Source organism: Alosa sapidissima, chromosome 1 (genome assembly GCF_018492685.1).
Source record: "Alosa sapidissima isolate fAloSap1 chromosome 1, fAloSap1.pri, whole genome shotgun sequence".
NCBI classification, from domain to species: Eukaryota; Metazoa; Chordata; class Actinopteri; order Clupeiformes; family Clupeidae; genus Alosa; species Alosa sapidissima.
Window position 1 is genome coordinate 40,467,200 of NC_055957.1, and position 16,245 is coordinate 40,483,444.

Here is a 16,245-nt window from a genome sequence, read left to right on the forward strand (position 1 = left end):
GTAAGCTACGCCAGTTTAAATTAATTTTCTCACACAATATAAGCCAGGTGCAAATACAATAAGCAAGGTGGTTCAGTGAGTAGACCTACTGTGTAATATACTGTTAAAGTAGGACTACTGTTTTTTTAGCTAGGTGGTCCGTGAGGTTGTTTTTATTGGTTAAGTGGTCCTTTGTCTGAAAAAGTTTGAGAAACACTGCCATAGACCTCCATGCATTCTGCACTCGTGGACGAGCGCCCTCATGTGGAATCACAGGAGGAACTGCAACCAGTTCAGAAACCGGAAGTTTTCCGAGAGTGGCAGTTCTCTCCTTATTAGACATTCTCTGCCTCAATCCATATTTTGCATTGTGCTAAAGTCCACCATGACTTGCCACCATGCATCACGCTCAGCCAGATCTGCGCACCTCTGCATGAAGTCGAATGAGCCTATTTCCCTTGCTATCCAATACAATCGCGAGAAATGTACAACTTCACGTCCCTCCCCCGATGACTGTCTCCTTTAGAAAGTGATTCGTTGAGATAAAGTGGATCAAGTGAGTTGATAGTACATGTTTTAATAAGTTATAATGTTTGGGATCTTTTGTGTCATATGTTTGATAGCTTGTGGTTTTCCTAGTTTGAAGATAGCCTGGGAAATTGGGAAATGTGGTGTGCAAACTAGCTGTGTAGATCACAGGTTACTATGTCTCTGATTTAGCCTAGTTGCATTGTCGCAGCGATTATTTCACTTTGTGCACGTTTCAGATTTCTTCTATTATCTATAAAATACTATCTACTATCTATAAAAAGTCTAAAATACTATCTACTATCTATAAAAAGTCTATTTTGGCGTAAATTCTGATCATGTGACTTGTTCACTTGATCATGTGTGTGTTAAATCTGAACATTGTACAAAATATGTTGCATTTCTTTACCAATAGACCTAAATCTGGTCACAGCACAGGTAATGAAACTGGAATAAACATTTTCTTCTCCCCTTCTTTTAAAATCGTTAAAATGAAGGGGGGGAAAGGATGGGACGCCTGGATGGGAAAGTGATCGTGCTGTCTGCTGCCGCGCAGGGGATTGGCAGGGCCTCAGCCATAGTAAGCGTATTCATTTTATGCTAAACTGCAGATTTAAGACCGGTCATTTCCCGAAGCAAAGGTCAGTTATGCTGACTGGACCCTCACCTGTTATCTTGGTGTAAACGTATTTTTTGCACAAAGTGTAGGCAACCTAGTGTAGCCTACTGTCATGTTCTTACACATCTCAGTTTTAACATAATTTAGGCATATTTAAGACCATTATGAAGACCTACAATGGTAAGGTCAGGGTGCAAAAGTGACCCAAAGATAATGTTAAAAACATATAATAAATGACTAAAACACAACAACTGTGAGCATGCTTTCCAAAATGACGAAACAACTTCATCAACATAATATAATAGCTAATAATTAAAGTGGTCTGCATTGGGGAAATTAATTTGTAATCAAAATGGAAATGTCATTACAGGCCTTTGCTAAGGAGGGGGCACAAGTAGTGGCTACTGACATCAATGGAGAAAAACTTAAAGAACTTGATGGTGTTTCAGGTATGGTCCCTTTCTGTGTGGTTTGTTGCTGCCATCTAATGGACAGTAATCTTTATGGACATGCTGTCTAATTTGTAGTCACAGTGCACGCAAGGCAATGCAAATACAAAGCAATGCACTGTAGCCTTCTTTTTCTTCTTCTTTTTCTTCTTCTTCTTCTTCTTCTTCTTCTTCTTCTTCTTCTTCTTCTCCGTTAATTGGATAATGAAATGATTGACAGAAACTTTCTTAAACTTGTGTCACACAGGTCTAATTATAAGCATAAGTATATATACTCTTTTGATCCCGTGAGGGAAATTTGGTCTCTGCATTTATCCCAATCCGTGAATTAGTGAAACACACAGTGAGGTGAAGCACACACTAACCCGGAGTAGTGAGCTGCCTGTTACAGTGGCGCTCGGGGAGCAGTGAGGGGGTTAGGTGCCTTGCTCAAGAGCACTTCAGCCGTGGATATGGGCCTAGCAGAGCAGTGCTCAACCACTTTCCCCATGGTCGGGGATCGAACCAACAACCCTTCAGTTACAAGCCCGAAGCCCTAACCAGTAGGCCACGGCTGCCCCAAGTCTAGAAGAAGACACTGGAGCTATGTTCTTAGTGAACACTTTCGTGTAAAACGACATACAATGATCTCAATGAACATAACATTTACATTGAAATTAACAGTTTAGAGTAAAGTCCAGGGTTCTAAATTAACTTTTTTGATCACCAGCCAATGTGGCTGTAACTTTCTAAAGTTACTAGCCAATCAGAATTTTCACTAGCCATTTTTTTTCCGGTGAGAATAAATGAGTGAGAAAAGTTTGTATCTATCTATCTATCTATCTATCCATCTACCTATCTATCTATCTATCTATCTATCTATCTTTATCAGCTATCTCCCTCCTCTTTCAGTCTATGCTCCCTGCTTTGGCTCTGTTTGTTCTTCTTCTTCCTTGTGTTTCTGCAAACTGCGCGCAGCCAATGGGCGTATAAAAAGTCATCACGTAGCATTACGGCACAGTGTTCATGGGAAGAAGTACTGCCTGGGGGATAAATGACCGAGAACAGAGCCTTATGTATCATGCATGCACTGTAATGACTCATGCATCACTGGCCAAACTGGCTATACGTTTTTATTAACACCCACATTTGGCGGGTGTTAATTTAGAACGCTGCTAAAGTCATAATAAGAAAATATATAGACATTAGTAATAGACAAATGACTAATAAGTGACTAATAAATACATTAATTAAGATAAATATTAACAAAATAATGACAACAACCACAAACATATATAAATCAACTCTGTATGAATTAATCAATTAGATATAAGGTAAACTTTCTGTCTTTTTCTGACTTTTCTCTCTCTTCAGTTTGCAGTATTATCTTTCACCTTCTTCTCAATCTCTCCAATATATAAAGCCATACATTTCAGCTGTTCTTTTAAGCTTTTCTATATTTGTATTATCCCTTACTATTTGTATAATTTATTATTTGGTCATTCCACGTCAAAAATATGATAAGGTTGTTGCTGCACTGTCTCAAATTTTGTTTTTTTCTTCCCTTAACATTTATTTAGTTTTACAGCCTGAAAAAAAACACATTATCTGGGAAGCAGCATTCGGGCATTCATATTTTGAAAAGTATTTATAGCCAGCCCAAACTTTGTAGGATGGAAGATAAACATGTTCTCATTACCACAAGGAATTGTGTATGCCTCATTGCCTACACAATCAGAGGTGGAAAAAGTGAAGAGTTCAGATGCAAAACCCTCTAAATCCGTCTGACCACTTTTCTTTTAAATGAGCATTTAAATTCAGGCTCCTATAGGTTTTTGCCCATAAATCGATATTTCAGACCAGGAAGAGAGTGGTATTTAGTGGGTTTAGAAGTTAACTAATTTGATTAATGTATACTATGTGTGGAGAGCATCCCCTCATCATCTTTATCTCATTTTTGACATAGGTGACATTTAGAGGCTTTTGCATCTGAACCCTTCAAGTATGAAAATATTGTACTCAAGTAAAAGTACCAATACTTTGATGAAATATGACTCAAGTACAAGTTAAAATACCAATCTGAAAATATACTCAAGTAAAAGTAAAAAGTAGTTCATTTAAAATGTACTTTAAGTAACAGTTACTTAGTTACTCTTTTGGTGGTGGTGGTGGGGGGGGGGGGGGGGGGTACCAAAACAACCAGTTTTACCAGAGACTTTCTAATGAGGAGCTCAAAAAATCCTTCATAGTAATGCATGGGGTTAGTTTGTAACGCCAATATGGCAGTTGTCTACACATATACAGTATGGGGCAGCCGTAGCCTACTGCCTATAGCCTACTACTACAAAGGGACGCCAGACCCTCTTGTAACAGCTGTGATACTGCAGACTCGTAAAAGTAGTTAGAAAATAAGGCAGAAAAATGACAAGTTTCCTCATGCTGCTTCCTTATGTTGGAATGTGCAAAAATGTACAAACAATCAAGAGGATGCCTTCTTGTATGTGATTTCTGCAACAGTGATACTGCAAACGTGTTGATAGCCTATTGTTGATTTATATGCTGTAGCCTAGTGTAAAGCATGTCACAGAGTAGCCTAGCCTACAGAAAACACTTAATTGATGTGATGTGATATAATGATAACTTGTATGCCTACAATGGTTTATTAAACATCATAGTCATTTATTTAGTCAGTCATCATGTTCATGCTAATGAATAGGAAGGACACCTAAACGATAGCCATAACCCAAAATTTCACACAATATCTGCCGTGATTCCCTATGCGTGAGTCACAAGCTCCTTCCAGCTGACTCTGGCAGATCTCGTGGACAGTCAGTCGCGATCGATTATTTAATAAATAAATGTGAATTACGATTAATAATAAAAAGCTTCTACCTAATGTGACTATTTTTTCCATGAACTGTAAAAGAAAACACGTTTTTTCCAGCTGTATTCTCCATAAAGAGTAAAGTAAATTATGTACTTATTTTCGGAATTGACGTCACTTCCTGGACTCGTCTGAGGCTGGTCTAATGGGTCTGAGGTCTCTCAATGACTTAACCCCTACTGCCTTCCGCGGCAAAACGTCGACATGTGAATACATTGAGCCAATCATGTGGTGTGTTGTGAATACATTGAGCCAATCATGTGGTGTGCTGTGAAGACATCATGCCAATCATCTGTTGTGATCTCACCGCTCGAGCAAGATTGGTGTCGTGAAGCCTTACGCACACACATTTCTGCCGTAATAGATGCCCGATAAGTGCCCGAAAAGCGTTGCAATATGGCCACCGAGTGGAGGTACTTGCCTAAAAGGTCCTAGGTCCTAGCTCGAGTTGCTGCAGCCAGCAGCTAAGGCAGCCATGTTCATGCTCCCAGGGTGTAGCGCTTTAGCTGCAGCAACTCGAGCCAGGTAAAACCGATTGTTTCAGTTTTGTTCATACCGACAGTACTCAGTGATGTTGAGAAATGGAGATCTATGTGAAAAATCACTGGAGTTCTCCTTTAAGTTTGAGCAGTAGTTGATTTTCAAAGTTAGTTGCACTCATCCTTGGTCGCTTTGCAGTGAACAGTAATCCAGCATAACTGAAAAGCCCCTCACAGGCAGCTGAGACAGGCAGGCCAATGTTGAGTTGCAGAGAGTTTTTTTTTTTATATTTGGAAACGAGCAGAAGGTTCAGCAGATTAAAAGGCGTCGGACTGGGGGGGAAAGTGGGAAGTATAGGGCCCCAATGGAGGAGAGGGCCCTTGAAAAGTGGAATACGGGGGGCACAACATTTTCACCAGGCATTAGTAATAACTCAGGTAATCCACACATTACCTCCACTCAGGTAATCCACACGTTACGAGTAGTAAGAGAGTAGTTATCCTTTCTATCTGTGCAAGCTTGGTTAGTAGCCTACATATTGATGGGCTATAAAAAGGTTTTTCATTACCAAGGTGTCACACAAGAAACATTTCATGATGGATAAAAGCAAAAAGCTCTCCCAAGACCTTTGCAACCTTATTGTTGCAAAACATATCAGTGAAACTGTTTACAGATGCATTTCAAAACTTCAGAATCTTCCAGTAAGCAGCATGGGAGCCATTATCTGCAAGTGCAGGAACATCACTGCATCATCAACTGGCCATGCACAGGATCTCCTCGCAATATTTCTGACCAGGTAGTCAGAAGGATAGTCAATTCCAAGAGCCAAGGACCACTCGGAGAAAGCTCCAGAAAGACTTGCAGAAAGAAAGGCAGCCAATTCAATTAAATTCAATTAAACAGTTCTGGAAGTAACTAAAGATCAGGATTCACAAGAGGGACCCCTGGAATCTGTTTAGAACAATGGGCCAAAATCACACCTGATACTGTGACTAATACATTTTGTCATTCAGGAAATGTCTTGAAGCTGTCATTACAAACAAAGGCTTTTCCACAAAGTATTGAAGAAATTTCAGTAGGCACGTTCAATACTTTTTTCCTGTGTCATTTCACTTTATTGCACATAACTCTTATGTTTGGATTTTTTTTATATGTGTGTTAATATAATGTGTGGTAAACATTTCGAATAGACTCGATCACTGGAAGTTTAGGCTAATTACTGAAAAGGAAAAAAAAAGTGTTCAATACTTATTTCCACCATATATTTATTTTACCTGAATATTTTAACTTCCAAATTAAATGTCAAAATGAATGTCAGACGAAATGTAAAGTTTGACTGACTGGATTTTGTATACAAAACATAGTGAAACAGTCTATTTCCTTGAATTTCCCCTGGGGATCAATAAAGTATCTATCTATCTATCTAAGGTCACTCTCACCCTCCCTTGCTAAAGAGCTAAATGGTTTAGTCCGCCTGCACGATTCATAAGGTAGGCCTATCTTTTGTTTATTTAGTTGAGCATCGCTAGTAGTGGACCGCTAATTGTTGTGCTGCTGCGCAATGTCTTTCTACAAGAAAGCCAACCAAAAACAAAGGCCAACACAGGAAAAAGAGATATCAAAATGAGGGGAAACAACTGCTAATAAACTTCTTTCCAAAGAAAGGTGAGCACAAACGTCAAAACATGAAATCCCATGGTGTTTGAATATCTCAGCAATCATTAGTGCTAAAACGAACTGAGACAACCCATTGAAATAGCGGAAAATACATTCATAAGTTAGGCTACACATGTAGGGTAATCTGAATGATGCATCTCGTGATCCAGCTAAAGGTGTTTGAGTCGTGACTCACTCGGATCTTTCACCCGTGTCTTTAAATTAACCCATGAGTCTAGTATCATTAACTCGGATCAGTTGTGTCCTATTCAATCTTAAACGATAAACAGCGCCACACACAAACCTCTTGCAACATTAGCTAGCCTACTAGTCCTAGCCATCGTAGCTGCCAAAAATGTAACAATTTCGTAGGCAACCACAACTCCACAAATCAACTCAAGCGACTGAGTGAGCAGGCAGTCCGAGATAAGTGGTTAACTTCCCGCAGAGCCGGAAACATTGCAGACTCACAGACCGTGGGACTCGGATTGGAGCTGCTGAGTAGCAATCCGGGTTAGTCGGATCAGCCGGCCGGTTAGGCTACGTTGAGTACGAGTCAGTCGAATCAGCCGGCTACGTTGTCATGAGTGGATCTGTAGACGAGCGAGTAGCTCCTCGAGGTGAAAAGCAATTCCACAACAAAAGCCATTCTTTCACTTCTAAAATAACATTCAATGTTCTGCATGTAGCCTAGACATAATTAGATTTGATGTATAGATGTAGCATATTAGAATGCAATTAGGTCGTGCAGACAGTCCAAACTGCACGCTCATGGAGCTGCTTGAGTATCTACCCGGATCAGGCGGGCGGGCCGGTTACATTATGTTGTTATGAGTGCGAGTCAGCCGAATCAGCCGGCTACGTTGTCATGAGTGGATCTTTAGAGGAGCGAGTAACTCCTCGTCAAGGTGAAAAGCATATCCACAAAAGCCATGCTTTCACTTCTGAAATAACATATGTTCTGCACGCATAGCCTACTTTAAAATGCAATTAGGTCACGAAGACAGTCCGAATTCGAAACATTGCAAGTATGGCTGCTTGAGTAGGCTAGCCTACCTGGGTCAGTCGGATACAGCCGGGCGGGCCGGTTACGAGTGCGAGTCAGCCGAATCAGCCGGCTACGTTGTCAGTGGATCTTTAGAGGAGCGAGTAACTCCTCGTCAAGGTTAAAAGAAAATCCACAACAAAAGCTATGCTTTCACTTCTGAAATAACATATGTTCTGCACGCATAGCCTACTTTAAAATGCAATTAGGTCGCGAAGACAGTCCGAAACATTGCAAGCTCAGTATGGAGTTGCTTGAGTAGGCTAGCCTACCTGGGTCAGTCGGATCAGCCGGGCGGGCCGGTTACGTTATGTTGTTATGAGTGCGAGTCAGCCGAATCAGCCGGCTACGTTGTCATGAGTGGATCTGTAGACGAGCGAGTAGCCTAGTTTCTACTAGTGTCAAGGTGCTAATAATAATAGGCCTAATGAGAATAGTAGTAGTAGTAGCCTAGTAGTAATAATAATAATAATAATAATTTATTCACTGCAGGGCATTTCTACGTTCCTGTTTCTATGTCTAAATTGAAAGTCAATTGCTTAGGCTACACTAGGTTAAGACAATAAATAAACAGCCTGGCTCAAACTGCTTTCTTTCCCGTGAGTGGGTGGAGGTTTTGATGCTATTATATTAGGCTATTTTATAGTATATTATATGTTATTATATTAGGCTACCTAACAGTATAGCTATTATTAATAATAATATTAGTTGCCTAGTATTAGCAGCCTATTAATACGTTATTAGAATAGATTCCTAGTAGCCTACTATTAATATAATAGTGGTAATAAACAATATAGCAGAGTAGCATTAGACCTAGGCAAACTTTTCTATTGTTAACAAAACAACAACAAATAATTTATTATTATAATATAGGCTACCCTCTCTGTCAATAAGATCAATTAATTCAAATAGGTTTCTTTAGACTTACTTGACAACATGTTTTCAGGTAGTGTCATAAGCCCTTCCCCCCTTCTCTTTCGTAATATTAGGGGTTTGCACGGCGTTTCATCAGATCTGGACGTCGCCATATTGGAGATACTCGCCTCATTAGAAAGCATTAGGCACTGAAGTAAATCCTTAAGATCGTCAAGGAAAATGGTTAATTATTGCTGTGTTTTAGGTTGTACCAATAGGTCAGACTGAGAAAAACATCTGGTGTAGGTATTAGTGTTGCACGGTGTATCGATACTAAAAAGGTATCACGATGCCTTCACGCAAACAACGATACGATTTCCGACGTTTTTAGAATCGATACTTTATTAAAATAATAACGTTCTGTGTCTGTGTGAACTGCTGCGCTGCTCCTTGCACACATCTAGGCAAGTGGGCGTGTCAAGCAGGCAGCTCTGAGTGAGTGCGCGCGCAGCAACGTAGACGTAGTTCTTTGCCGACAGTCCTCGGCCTGGTGGATAAAACAAAAGGTGATGTGAAATCTGGAACTATTTTGGATACATCGCGAATAGTGAAGGCAAGCCATCAGGTACACAGAGGCCCGTTTGTAAAATATGTTTCAAAGTCATTTAAAAGCAGTAGGCTATGCATGGAACTTGGCTAAACACCTTGCAGACATACATTATCCCAACATTTTTAAAGAGTTCAAAGAACGACAGGTTAAATATGCTATAGAAAACACAACTACATGGTTAGTGCCAAGTTCTTCTCTTCTATTCTGTTTTAGTCTAGCCTAAGTGAAACGAGTATGGTTCTCTGGGATAAAGCGAACCTTCCTTCATCAATGAATTTTGACGAGACATAACGAGCTGTAATCATAGGGTGCTAACGTGATGAAAGCGCAATGTTCACGCCAGAATAACATTACCAACACTACCAAACAATCTATTTCATGTTCGGTCAGTACTACTGGTAATATTTGGCATGGCATGTAAACTACAATTTGTTAAATAATTATTGCCCAGATGTAGGATAGGCTACCCGAAATGCGCTAATTAAAGCCCACAGCATATTACCACCGCGTGTTGAGTCCTAATAATAATAGCGGCTTTGTTACGTGGTAGCAAATCATGTTATCAAAGAAATAGACGTAATGTAGGAATGCACACAGATATATTGCAACAGGTAATGGTGTAGGCCTATCTGACGAAGACCTGAGTGGTTGGAACGTCGTACTTGTACACTGGGCGCAAAGAAGACTATCCTCACATTTCAAATAAATGTGAGGATAGTCAAAGAAATCCCATGAACACGGGAAGGCCTAGGGTAGCCTATTCATGAGTTTCATCAGGTCCCTTTCCACAGGTGTATAAAATCAAGCACCTTGATTATCAATGCAGACTGCATGGTGCTTGATTAATACACCTGTGGAAAGGGACCTGATGAAACCCATCAATACTGTACATCAGATGGCCTAAAGATTAAGTGCGCCACATACTCGACGCACCCGACCTGTAGCGTGACAATGTGACGTCACAGAAGCGCCGTAACCATTTATACTCGCGCGTCGTGGTCACGACACTAGTTGCAATATTCTCCTGAACAGAGGTGTCGCTGTTGTGAAAAGATTAACGCTAACTACGTTAGACAGCAGAAGAAGCTGCATTAAGAAACACTAGTAGCAGAGAATGTAAACAGGCTCTGCTATTAGCTAGCCTCTGTGATGGTACTTCAGACTTTGGTTGCTACTATTCACAACTACCACCATCATTATCATCTAGTTTCCAAGGTGTGCGCACAGGTGGATAGATAGATAGATAGATAGATAGATAGATACTTTAGTCATCCCGAGGGAAATTTTAATAATTTAAACAGTTTAGTTAGCTGGCTAGCTAGCTAGCAGCTGGCTGAGTTTGTGTAATTTCCTGAAGTGGAAAGAGATTTTGTTCAGGCCTTAATAGATATCCTTTGTTTGAAAATAAATCGTTTCTATTCATTCCTCTTAATTCCATGTGTTGCAACTCTCGCTGGTAACTTTATTAACTTATCCAGCAAACTATTACACATTCACGACTGTAACAAAACACTGCAAGTCTCGCTTGCCCTCGAACTAGTCCATCTTCCTGTTTCCGCTTTGTCGCGCTCCTCTGAAAAAAAATGAGTGGTGCGCTACCTTGCGCTACCTGGCTAAAATCCTGGCGTGCCAGGAAGATCTACGTCATTTTGACGTCACGGTGTCGCGCTACCGGTCGGGTGCGTCAAGTATGTAGAACGCCTTAGGCCCCTCTGCATAGCATTTAGTGATTTGCATGCAGTAATTTCAACACTGACCTTCATCTAGCCTAGTTTGGCTATTTAAAGCTACTTTATTGCTAAAACACAACACAATGTAAATGAACTATAACAAACAATAAAGGACTTAATCACACAAAGTAGGCCTACTATTTTACTGACTATAAAAAATAATAATTATGTAGGAATTTTAGAAGTTTAGAACCCAGAATTGACCTGCACACTACAAAAGTGCGCCGAATTCAACACAAATGACTCAATACACTTGGAGGAGGTATGAGTCCTTTCTTTTCCAGATATCTTAGGATTTCGCCGTAGTATCGTTTCAGTATCGAGCATCGTGATATTTATGGCAGGTATCGTATCGAAATCATAATTTTGGTATCGTGACAACACTAGTAGGTATCGACTTCCAAAAGTTGTTAAAAAACCAGGGAGAAAGGAGAATAATGACAGAAGTTATCAGAGGAAGGGGGGCGCTTGTGGTTGAACTTGGTACTTCGTCTCCCTCACCCAACTCATATGGATCTGCGCTGCCAATAAACCGTAATTTCTCGAAATATCGCGCCTTTTCTTGTGGTCCAAGTCCTGCCCTATATGCCTTTGCATCTTACACGCATTTTGATGAGCTTTTCTGTTGTTTAGACACGGCTACAATCACGTAAGATATCCAAAGTGCATAATACTCCATTGTACTTCATTCACTGAGTATCGCCAATATGGTCGCGCGTGCTGGGTTGCCATGGTTACCGGCCAGAACGTGACGTCCGTGCAAACCCCTAATATCTGGCTGTTTGACCCTCTGCCCTGTGGCTGCATGGGAAGCTACATGAGTGAAGTTGCCGCGGTAATGTACTTGACCGGCCCCCTTGACCCCTTACCCCAGTAACAGGCTTATCTAATTGGGAGGTAAGGGGGTAGTCTCTATCCCCCACCTATTGTCCCCAACCCCCAAGTCCAAAAACACCTCAAAGAGAAGTGACAAGAAAAGTGATAGTGGTGTCAAGACAATTTTGAAGTTAATTTCAAGAAGTTTCTGAACATGAGCACCAGAAAGATGAACAATGTGTGGATGCACTTCGACCAGGAGAGCACTCTAAAGTATGTAATCAAGTAAAATTTAAACTACTTAAAAAATACAAAATACACAAAAAAACTACTCAATACAGTAACGTGAGTAAATGTATTTCATTACTTTCCACCTCTGTACACAATTCATGCCTCATGCTCATTGATTTTCTATAAGGTCCTACATTTATATAAGGCCCCAAATTATTAGTCTTTTATCAACTCTTCAGTCTGAATTACACTTAATGGATTAATCTTTTTATTTTCTTTAGGAAATACAAATCTTGTTGAAGTTGTTCTGGTAGGACTTTCATGGTATATGTACAGGATTTGAAAAATAGCAGAACAGTAATAGTATAGTTTTCTCTATATATTTCTATCAAGTTTAAATATCAATTTCTTTATGGTCGGTTTATGAGTCGAGTGCCATACTTTTTATTAAAAAAGTAGCCTAGGAAGTGGCTTACTCTGCAAGCCTTGTTGCTCTTAATGTCAAGGAACTGTAATGGAACTATTAGGTAGGTATTTAGGTAAATTACAGTGATTCACACAAAATGTATTTTGTAATTGATGTACTAAGAAGGTCTTGTATGCTTGTCCTGGTCAGGAGTTCTACTTTTGTTTGAAGACTACATAGTTACAGATGAAGGTGCATATGTGTGTGTGCATGTGTGAATGTATGCACAGACACACACACACACACACACACACACACACACACACACGTTTTAGTGCTAAGCTCACTAATCAAGACACAAGTCTTTGTATAACCCACAATGTACACACAACTAATCACCTTTCTGCCAATCAAAAATTGGTAATTCAATTACTGCTTTTTTCATCATGCTTTATGTTTATGTTTTTAAGGAATCAAGACCAAGGTTGTTGATGTAACAAAGAGGGACCAAGTTGAGGCTCTTGCTAAGGAGCTAGATCGCGTGGATGTGCTGTTTAATGTTGCTGGGTAACTGTGCCTTGGCTACCATGAGTCACATACAATTCCATGTTCCCTCCCAAGGGAACATTGTTGTTCAGACAAATTACCAACCAAGGAGGAAAAATATTAGGCTGCCAAAGTAAACATTGCACACTGATACAATCATGAATTTGTTTACAGTAGTAAACTTTATTTGGAATCAGAATTTAAAACTATACCACTTTATGTGTATGTCCAAGTCTAATCTTTATCCTCTGTTGAATGGTTCTCTGTGTGCCCACATTGTTTTTTTTTTTTAGATAAAGTGTGTCATTTCCACAGCCACTTTTACAGTGTTTCAAACTAATCACTTGCCCATCTCTCATTTTAGCTATGTCCATCATGGCTCCATTCTGGACACTGAGGAGAAAGACTGGGATTTTACAATGAATGTGAACGTCCGCAGCATGTTTCTGATGATTAAGGCCTTCTTGCCCAAGGTGACCTTGACCTGCGAGTATCCCTCCTTCAGAGGATTATCAGAGAACACATGCTGCCCTATTTCTCTGCACTGTTATGTTCAAGGGTTTTATAAATAAGAGCAGCATTGGCCTAGTGATTAACAGACATGCCCCTATCCGGATTCGTGGATTAAATACTGCGATGAGCCTTGACATATAGGGGTTAAAACCTAATCCCTCCTTAGACCTAAACACTGACCAAATTGCCTCAAGACTGTTATTGTTTTAATCACCCTAGAAAGCCTTTGAACAGGTGAAAATGTCTTCTGTAAGAGTTTGTAAATATTATAGTAGCGGTAATAGCGGTTATAGCACTGGTAAATTAACACGTTGCTCGCTGATGGGGATTTTAGAATTTAATTCAGAGATGTATGGTCCAATATTTTTATTGTATATTAGTGTCCCTGATTGTTATTGTTTTCTACTTGAATTCAGATGCTTGCACAGAAATCGGGAAATATTATTAACATGGCATCAGTAGCCTCCAGTATCAAAGGTATTTTTTCTCTGACATATGATGTATATTTGTCAAACAATGTTTTATACTTTTGTGCAGATATAAACTTTGATACACAACGTATTCCTTCCTTTGGTCACACATATCCTTAACATATTACTACAAATGTCCAAAATTCAGGTGTGGTGGATAGATGTGTCTACAGCACCTCTAAAGCGGCAGTCATTGGACTTACCAAATCTGTGGCTGCAGACTTTATTGACAAAGGCATCCGCTGTAACTGTGTTTGCCCTGGTAGGTGCCTTATTGACTTAATTTAAAGGAGAATTCCGGTGTGATATTGACCTAAAGTGTGTTGAAACATGATACCGAGTGTGAACTACTTTGAGCCTTGTAAATGGTGTAAAACAGTGATTTATTTGCATGGCTAGGCCGATGCCCAGGGCACCCCCAACGAAAAACTGTTGGTAGCATTGGCTAACTAGCGCCAGATTTCTGAGTGCAGGGGACAAGCCGAGATGAGCTATGAGACATACGTTCACACTCGGTATCATGTTTCAACACACTTTAGGTCAAAATCACACCAGAATTCTCTTTTAATTCCTTTACATTATTGTTATTATTATAATTATTGTTACCATTACCAATGGTAGTCCTGTAGACAACGTTTTTATTGCCCATAGTTGAATTTTCTGTTTTTGTAAACCTTGCCAATATTCAATGTACCTAAGTGGGATGAAAACAAACTAGTGACATATACAGTATGACTATTTAAAAAATACAGTTGATAGAAGTTTGACCTCAGTTTTTAATACAGTTGATAGAAGTTAGACCTCAGCAATTTTGTGTCTTTTGTGGCCATAGGAACTGTGGACACACCATCCCTGAGGGACCGAATCCAAGCGAGACCCAATCCTGAGCAGGTATTTGTTTATGTCTATATTCAGTGTCATTAATATATTCTTTCAGAACTGTACACAGCTCACAACTTTATAGCCAAATAATCAGATTGTTCTACCATGGGAACCTTAGTATACGTAGGGTTCCTCTGCAGATAGTACAGATGAATGTTGTTTTGTTCTTGCTGCAGTTAAATGATGAGCGTAAACCCCTAGCAGATATGTTAAGTTTCTCAATGTTTGACCCTTTGGTCACCTTGAAAGGTCACTTTGTGTATATATTTCAAATGAGTGATTGTCCTACAGGCCCTAAAGGACTTCCTTGCCAGACAAAAGACGGGTAGAATGTGCACCGCAGAGGAAGTAGCCCACCTCTGTGTATACTTGGCTTCTGATGAGGTATGTTTACCTCTTTTCTGTCACACAAACATGCAGGCATTTGTGGGCATTTGTGGGCGGTAACCAGGCCATGCTGTTGGAGGTGAAAACAAATGCTGCATCGCCATTGAGATAATAGAAAGGAGCTGGCTCAAGGATTATAAAAGTACTTTATCATGTTAATTTGTATAATAAAAACACCATCCATTGTTATAGCCATCCATGTGTTCACTTCAGGCTCCTTGGCTATTAACTAGCTATTTGACATCTTTAGAACACTAAACATATTGAAGGTGCCAAATGTTTAGTTACTCCAGTCTACATTTTATGAATCACTCCTATGATACATTTATATTGTCTATCCAAACTTTGCGTTGGATTCCAAAATATGGTGCTTGTTTAGAAGTTAACTAAGATTAACCAAAACTCCGATATTGTTTGCACCTCCAAGTAGTCTGTGACGTAAGCTTGTGTGAAAGAATACAACTGGCCATGATTCCAAGTAGGTAGTTTAGTGGCAAACCTAAGTAAGATAACCCAGAGTAAGTTGTAAATCTGATAAAAGAACAGCCCAGGGGCTTCAGTCTCCAAACTAAACAAAGGGCTCTTCTATTAGAAGGTTTACCACCAACATACCCAAATCTGTCACTTAACCTCCTACTTGGAATACACCCCAGTTTCAAACATTGAGTTTGTTAATAGCCCACATGGAATCAATACAACATGATTAAAAATATACATATCTCATTTCACAGTCAGCCTATGTGACTGGAACTGAACAGATCATTGATGGCGGGTGGAGACTTTGAAGACTGCTGGCATTATTACACTTTTATTTTTTGAGGAATTATAATTAGGTCTACTTTATTGGTGAACATGGATTTTGGCAGAGGATTGGAATTGATGAACCAGGCACGCATTTTGTTATCTATGACAATCCAAAGAGACTAGTGCTTTTTCCAGTCATAAAATGCATGCTGATCAATAAATAGGCCTAATACCATTCATTATAAAATACAACAAAGTTCACTCCAGGTCAGCCTACGCCTACACGTCATCACTCCCTCATAGCTGTCATCACTGTTATTTCTCAGAGAAATTGTGTGGCCTTATGTAAAAATAAAATAACGTTGATTGAAACTGAATGGATGTATTACTTTGTATTATTCCGCATATAGCAGTATAAGGCTACCTCCCAAAAAGA

General features: G+C 39.7%; 1 protein-coding gene across 2 annotated transcripts; it reads left to right on the top strand.

Moving 5' to 3' along the window:
• The first annotated feature begins 399 nt into the window (after positions 1-399).
• bdh2 (3-hydroxybutyrate dehydrogenase, type 2) lies at positions 400-16,186 on the top strand. 2 transcript variants are annotated; one of them, XM_042088519.1, is made up of 10 exons: positions 400-535; positions 1,005-1,087; positions 1,497-1,575; positions 12,738-12,834; positions 13,178-13,286; positions 13,743-13,803; positions 13,945-14,058; positions 14,629-14,687; positions 14,970-15,062; positions 15,797-16,186. In XM_042088519.1, the coding sequence occupies exons 2-10, from the start codon at positions 1,016-1,018 to the stop codon at positions 15,848-15,850; spliced, it is 738 nt and encodes a 245-aa protein (XP_041944453.1). In that variant the 5' UTR covers positions 400-535; positions 1,005-1,015; the 3' UTR covers positions 15,851-16,186. The 2 variants fall into 2 exon arrangements, with proteins under 2 accessions (XP_041944453.1, XP_041944461.1); XM_042088527.1 differs by lacking the exon at positions 400-535 and adding an exon at positions 607-678.
• The last annotated feature ends 59 nt before the right edge of the window (positions 16,187-16,245 follow it).

Coding starts and splice junctions, on each gene's coding strand:
- bdh2 (XM_042088519.1), top strand. CDS start 1,016: ATGGGACGCCTGGATGGGAAAGTGATCGTGCTGTCTGCTGCCGCGCAG. Junction 1,088..1,496: donor TTGGCAGGGCCTCAGCCATA/GTAAGCGTATTC, acceptor ATGTCATTACAG/GCCTTTGCTAAGGAGGGGGC. Junction 13,804..13,944: donor AGTAGCCTCCAGTATCAAAG/GTATTTTTTCTC, acceptor TCCAAAATTCAG/GTGTGGTGGATAGATGTGTC.